Below are 7242 nucleotides of genomic sequence, written 5' to 3' on the forward strand. Positions count from 1 at the left end.
ATTAGACTTGTAGAATTGTATTATCTTCAATTTGAATTTCTTTCTTTACTCACTCAATTTGACAATACCGCGTGGAAAACTTATCACATTATTATTCCACTGCATTACATAATCAGTTCGTGTTCGAAGTACTGACAGCCACTTTCAGCTACGAACGAGTACCATATTCTCCCGGCATTGCCTGATCAAGATCGTAATCTTTTATTCAAGCTTTTGTCTTTTACTTTCTCGTTTACAAGAAGTTAAAAAAACATATAACCACTCTCAGTTTCTCATTCCAATATGATTGGAAGTTTAAAAAAAAAAAATTGATCGGAAGTAGTAGTTCACTGTGATAATAAAATTAAAAATAAAAGAGTTTGCAGTATGTTGGACAAGACTGACTCAAAATAAGCAAAAACATACACATCAATACGAGAAATGCTCATTATTCAATAGAATTATCAACAAACATTAGGAATAGACATCAATATGACAAACGTAGATTGTTGAATTTATTCCTTTAAGTTACTTAGAAGCATTGCTGTTAAAAATGTGTAAGTTCAGAAATACAATTGTAATAACCACCAAGAGCTGAGAACCTAGGACCATATATATGATCCTAGAAACTGACCAAATAAATTGTTTCAAACCTTAAGAGAGGCTCGCACCTAATGATGTACCAATAATATCTTTAACGGAGCAATGACAGTAATAATCTAAATGGAAGCCAGATTTCATACAAACAAATGAAAAAGTACATAAATTAGGCAACATTGTACTTCCAGAATAAAAATAGCAAATGTTTCAACTAACTGTAAAGGTCATCTTCATCAGCTCCGCCGGCACTAGCAAAAGGGTCAGCAGCAGCAGTGGTGGTACCACCAGCACTGGTGTCTGCAAACCTGAACTCACTTCCAAACCCTCTCGACTGCTGCAAGGTTTGAGCAAATGCTTGGTACTTGCGGATATCAGCATCACTAACACTCCTGCGTGCGTACTTCATTGACTCTTCAAAATGTGCTGCTTTGATTTCAGCCACCTCGTCATCTTCATTATCTTCTTCCATAGCCTCAGGATTGTCACTTCTCCTCCTTTCTCTTTCAATATCCTGCCCAGAACAATTGAGGAGGAAAATTAGTTCTACACTTAATCCAATTTTAAAATTTCTATAGCTGTCATTAGTAAAGGCAAATTAGTGAATAGGAATGAGAAAAAGGTTTCTTAAAATGTACCTTCTCAATGTTCTCTCTAATAGCATACTTGCATGCACGCTGGCAAATTTCAGTAATATCAGCTCCACTGAAGCCTTGAGTGTACTTGGCAAGAGCTCTGATGTCAACATCCTTTGCAATGGGGGATTTTCTCAAGGCAGCTTTGAATATCTGATGGCGGGAATCCTCATCTGGAAGGGGGATATAAATCAACTGGTCCAGACGTCCAGGACGCAGTAGAGCAGGGTCTATAATGTCTGGTCGATTAGTGGCCCCAATGATAAACACAGTTTTCTTCGCAGACATTCCATCCATTTCTGTAAGCAGTTGATTCAATACCCTGTCAGCAGCACCACCGGCATCTCCAGAACTACTGCCTCTCTGTAAGATAAGGCACACAACAGATTTAATTTAAACACAGTTAATGAGAAGAAAGTTACAGGAGCGTTAAGGCACACTATACTCTAATATATTTAAAATATGCACATAATTATTGTACAAACCTGAGTTGCAATAGAATCAAGTTCATCAAAGAATAGGACACATGGAGCAGAACCACGAGCTTTGTCAAAAATTTCCCTCACATTAGCCTCACTTTCTCCAAACCACATTGTAAGTAGCTCAGGACCTTTGATACTAATGAAGTTTGCTTGACATTCGTTAGCAATAGCTTTGGCCAAAAGGGTTTTACCACAACCAGGAGGACCATAGAAAAGAACTCCTTTGGAAGGTGACATTCCAAACTTCTCGAACTTCTCAGGGTGTTCCACTGGATATTGAACAGTCTGCAAAAGAGAGAAACAGTATTAAAACCCAGAAACTGGTGAGAAGAAACAAGTAATGCAATTTGACATAAGAGCTTGAGTTACCTCCTGGAGTTCTCGCTTAACATTTTCAAGACCACCGATATCTTCCCAGCTGCAATTGGGCACTTCAACAACCTGGTTCAATAGCAAAGACAAAGTTAGATATAAATAAGTTTTTGAAGGTCTAATCTCAAAGATTAGAAGGACAGCATGTTTAGCATTGGTATACAAATACAGATATGCTACAATACTTACAGTTTCACGGAGAGCAGAGGGATTGCTCGATCCAAGTGCAGTATGGAAATGTTCATTAGTGACCGCCATTGAGTTTAATATTTCAGCATCAATGGTTTCATCCTCAAGGTCAATCACATCCATTTTCTCTCTGATACACTGAAGTGCAGCTTCGGTACACAAAGCAGCTAAATCAGCACCAACATAACCATGGGTTTCCTTAGCAATCTTTTCCAAATCAACCTGTTGATCGAACAGCAGAATAAAAAAAAGTCAGATTACAGAATATCAAAAAATCAGATCATAGAATGTCCAAATCAAAACACAGATAAAGGGGGAGGATTCAGTCTTACATCTTCTGAAAGCTTCATGTTTTTAGTATGGATACGAAGAACCTCAAGACGTCCAACTTCATCTGGTACACCAATATCTATCTCCCGATCAAACCTTCCAAACCTACGGAGAGCTGGGTCAATGCTATTGGGACGATTTGTTGCTCCCATAACAATAACATGTGCACGGGATTTAAGCCCGTCCATGAGAGTCAGGAGTTGGGAAACAATTCTCCTCTCAACTTCACCATTAGTCTTCTCCCTCTTTGGAGCAATGGAGTCAATTTCATCAATGAAGATGATTGAGGGTGCATTCTTCTCAGCTTCTTCAAATGCCTTCCTCAAATTACTTTCACTCTCACCAGCCAACTTTGACATGATCTCAGGACCATTAATGCAGAAAAAGAAAGCACCAGTTTCATTTGCAACAGCTCGTGCAATTAAAGTCTTACCAGAACCAGGGGGTCCATACAACAAAATACCTTTTGGTGGCTTAACACCAATTGACTTGAATAATTGTGGATGCCTCAATGGCAGTTCCACCAATTCACGAATCTGAGCCATTTGCTTTCTAACACCACCAACATCATCATAACCAACCTCATCAAGTCTGTTCTCATCTTCCCTCTTAACAGGCTCTCCCTCACAGAAGATCTCAGTGTCAGGTGCAACAACACAATACTCCTGAGGATCACATTCAATAACTTTGAATTCCACACTCCTCATCCCTCCCCTCACAAGGAAGAAATCTCCTTTCCTAACTGGACGATATGCTTCCAAGAAATAAGCTGCAAAAGAAAAACAGCAGTGAGTATGCATACCAAATAACAATGCAAATAAAATTCACTGAAATATATGTTAGTGAGCTAAATCAAAGCCAATAAAAATAACAAAACAATACCATCACAATTTAACTACAATAAAGAGATTAATTTATTCATATGTAAGTTAGGCATAAGGAAGTCAATATTTATCCATAAGGGTCATTCGCTTTCAATTCTCACAAAATGAAAGACAAATCATATCAACAGTGATTCAACCAGTATCAAAAAAACTTATCAGGTTCAGTGTAGTCTATTGCATATCACGGAAAAAAACAGTTTGTTCAAACTTTTTTAGGCTGCAGGTTGCAGCACCACTATATGAAAACATTTTGTTTTAAAATAGCATATCACAGAACAATAACAATTGTTCAAATTCCGGAAATCCCACAACTGTGGCCACTAATTAACAAATATTGATCATGCAAAACAAAGCTATGATACAATAAACTAGTAGTTCTTTTTACAAGCCCAGTCTAATCAAAAGGGAACAACTAAAGATGATGTTAAATAAAAAAACATGGTGAACAAAAAAAATTAATACTGTAACTCACGTTTCAAGTAGGCGTCAAAGAGATTCCCAGTAACCCCTTCAATAGTATCATCCACGGGAAGAATATGAACCCTCTTTCCATATTTGACATCAGGGCATTGATGAACAGAAACAACATCTCCAAGCCTAACCCTAAGATTGTTTCTCACAACCTTGTTCATTCTAATCTTTGGCTCATCACAAGTATCATCAGCAAGTGCAATACAAATCGTATCCTTCCTTTTCTTCCCCTAAAAATCCAACAAAACAAACAAACATTCAATAAATCAAAAACCTAATCACCGAAAAAAAAAGCTAGATCCTCTTATGAAAGATTCTAAGATTTTGCCCTAGGGTTTTCCTTAGGGTTTGTTCGGATTAGAATTATATTACCTTGATCAGAATGGTATCGCCCCGAAAAAGTTGAAGTTTCTCCATAGTTTCAGGGTGAAGTGCGACGACTGAGTTGTCGTCGTTGACGGCCTCATCGACGACGAGACGGTTAGGTGCCTTCTTCCGCTCTAAGATAGCAGTGCTGAAGTCACGTTTTGTTCCCTTTCTGAAAATAATCAAAAAAACACAAACAAATCAGATTCAAAAAAGCGATTGTAACAATAATCAGAATCGAAATCGAAATTGAAACTCGAATGAGAAATTGAAGAAGATATAGATCTGAGAAGGTGAAAAGTCTTACGAATCGGAGGATTCAGGTTGGTTAGCCATTGAAGAAGACGCAGAGAATTGGGAATTTTTGAGAGAGAAATTGAGATGTGAAAAAAGTGAAATAAGAATTGTAGTTAGAGAGGGTTTGGGTTGGTGGGTTTTATAGTGGATATTTCGATTCGATGAAGTGAGGAGTTGGGTTAAGTGAGTCGGTTTCTTGTTACCGAAGAAAATCTAAAAAGATTTTTTTTTATTTAATTTTTATTTTTTTTAGCTATACAGATTTGATATTTTCACAAAAATATTAGATTTGATATATAATATCAAATTGTTCACAAAAAAAGATTTAGATTTGATATAAAATATGAAATTATTCACAAAAACAAATTTGAAATTTATTGTTGCAATAATGAAACTTCTAGATTTTATTTTGAAATAATATTATCATTAAGTGGTATGCATATGAAACGCATGCAGTTACATCACATTGTTACATAATGTTGCTAGATTAGTTTTTAAAATATTTCTAAACTTATCCAAATGATGATATTGATTTAATTTGTGTGTAAACAAATTATAGCGATATTAAACTCTTATTTTTAAAATAGTTTAATAAACTTTGTCAAAAAAAAATAAAAAGTATATTCTCTTTCTAAATTAATTTTATACCTATGTTTAAAGAAATTCTATTCTTTTCTTATGTCTTGTCATTAATTTTAATACAACTACAAAGAATATTTAAGGTTACAAAATAATTTTATTTCAAAAAAAAAAATTATTTGTTATTTATATGAAACTATTTATATTAAAAATCCATATAGGGGTATTCAGCAACCGGCATGGGATATTCATCTTTAGGGGTAGCCTTATTTAAATCTCTGAAATCTATGCATATACGAAGGCTACCATTTTTCTTTATGACAGGCACTATATTAGCTAACCATTCGACATACCTCGCAGTTCGAATAAACTTGCTTCTCAGCAATCTTTCAATTTCTACTTTGATTTTTTCCACAACCTCTGGCGCAAATCTTCTAGGAAGCTGCTTGATAGGTTTTTTACCTGGGTTTAAAGGTAGTCGATGTTCCACCACCTGTCGACCCAAACCAGGCATTTCGTGATAATCCCAAGCAAAACAATCTTTGTATTCTCTTAGGAGTCGAATCAACTTGGTTTTTAAACAACTTGCAAGCTTCGTGCTCACATATGTAGGCCTTTTAATGATCCCATCACACAAATCAACTTCTTCCAGGGGATCTTGAGCTTGCATTCTTTTGACTGATCCTAATGGATCCATTTCGAAACCTAAAGGTTCATCATCGTATATCCCATCAAGTCGTTCGACTTGGTGATCGACTTCAGGCCTGTCCTCATTTTTTACCAACATGGCCTCAATAGCCATATTTTTCTCTAATTCGGCTTCTAAAGCCGTTCTTTCTTTGTTTTCGGCCAAATAAGCCGTTATTCGAGCCAGGTATTCTGACTCAGTGGTCATCATCTTTGACTGATGTCCTCTGCTCTGGAGGACTTTCATGGTTCAATGGTTCATTAGGGTCTTCTTTGAAGGATAGAAAAACACTTAGAAAGGGGGGGGGGTTGAATAAGTGTAGCTTTAAAAACTTGACAGATAAAAATAAATTGCACAGTTATTTTTATCCTGGTTCGTTGTTAACTAAACTACTCCAGTCCACCCCCGCAGAGATGATTTACCTCAACTGAGGATTTAATCCACTAATCGCACGGATTACAATGGTTCTCCACTTAGTCAGCAACTAAGTCTTCCAGAGTCTTCTGATCACACACTGATCACTCCAGGAACAACTGCTTAGATACCCTCTAAGACTTTCTAGAGTATACTGATCCACACGATCACTCTAGTTACAACCTGCTTAGATAACCTCTAAGACTTCCTAGAGTATTCTGATCCACACGATCACTCTAGTTCCTTACAACTTAATGTAATCAATCCTAAGAGTATTACAATTGCTTCTTAAAAGCTATAATCACAAACTGTGATATTTCTCTTAACGTTTAAGCTTAATCTCACTAATATATTACAACAGCAATGTAGTGAGCTTTGATGAAGATGAAGATTCTGAGCCTTGAGTAGAACAGAGTTTCAGCAAGTCAATATGAGTTGTTTTTGTGCAGAATCGTTAACCTTGCTTCTCATCAGAACTTCATATTTATAGGCGTTGGAGAAGATGACCGTTGAGTGCATTTAATGCTTTGCGTGTTCCGTACAGTATCGCATTTAATGTTATACGCTTTTGTCAACTACCTCGAGCCTTGTTCACGCTGTGTCTACTGACGTAGCCTTTAATAGCTTTTAACGTTCCTTTTGTCAGTCAGCGTAGCTTGCCACGTGTACTTCCTTCTGATCTGATGTTTGTGAATACAACGTTTGAATATCATCAGAGTCAAACAGCTTGGTGCAAAGCATCTTCTGATCTTCTGACCTTGAAGTGCTTCTGAGCGTGATACCATCAGAACTTCAGTGCTTCTGATCTCATGTTCTTCTGATGCTTCCATAGACCCATGTTCTGATTCTGCTTCGACCATCTTCTGATGTCTTGCCAGACCATGTTCTGATGTTGCATGCTGAACCCTTTGAGACAAAGCTTCTGAGCGCTGAATTATGCATACTCTTTATATATTTCC

General features: G+C 36.7%; 1 protein-coding gene across 1 annotated transcript; it reads right to left on the reverse strand.

Moving 5' to 3' along the window:
• Positions 1–472: 472 nt before the first annotated feature.
• Positions 473–4771, reverse strand: LOC131644618 (cell division control protein 48 homolog E). Its single transcript, XM_058915170.1, has 9 exons — positions 4613–4771; positions 4312–4477; positions 3941–4169; positions 2587–3353; positions 2255–2476; positions 2063–2134; positions 1697–1978; positions 1215–1574; positions 473–1090 (listed from the first exon to the last, which is right to left on the reverse strand). The coding sequence occupies exons 1-9, from the start codon at positions 4639–4641 to the stop codon at positions 791–793; spliced, it is 2427 nt and encodes an 808-aa protein (XP_058771153.1). The 5' UTR covers positions 4642–4771; the 3' UTR covers positions 473–790.
• Positions 4772–7242: the final 2471 nt, after the last annotated feature.

Source organism: Vicia villosa, linkage group LG1 (genome assembly GCF_029867415.1).
Source record: "Vicia villosa cultivar HV-30 ecotype Madison, WI linkage group LG1, Vvil1.0, whole genome shotgun sequence".
Classification (NCBI taxonomy): domain Eukaryota; kingdom Viridiplantae; phylum Streptophyta; class Magnoliopsida; order Fabales; family Fabaceae; genus Vicia; species Vicia villosa.

Bases quoted from the DNA above. Each gene is read 5' to 3' on its own strand.
- LOC131644618 (XM_058915170.1), bottom strand. From the start codon at position 4,641: ATGGCTAACCAACCTGAATCCTCCGATTC. The intron at 4,170-4,311 runs GTAATATAATTC...TTGGATTTTTAG, and splicing joins GCGATACCATTCTGATCAAG to GGGAAGAAAAGGAAGGATAC. The intron at 3,354-3,940 runs GTGAGTTACAGT...TTTCTTTTGCAG, and splicing joins CTTTGACGCCTACTTGAAAC to CTTATTTCTTGGAAGCATAT.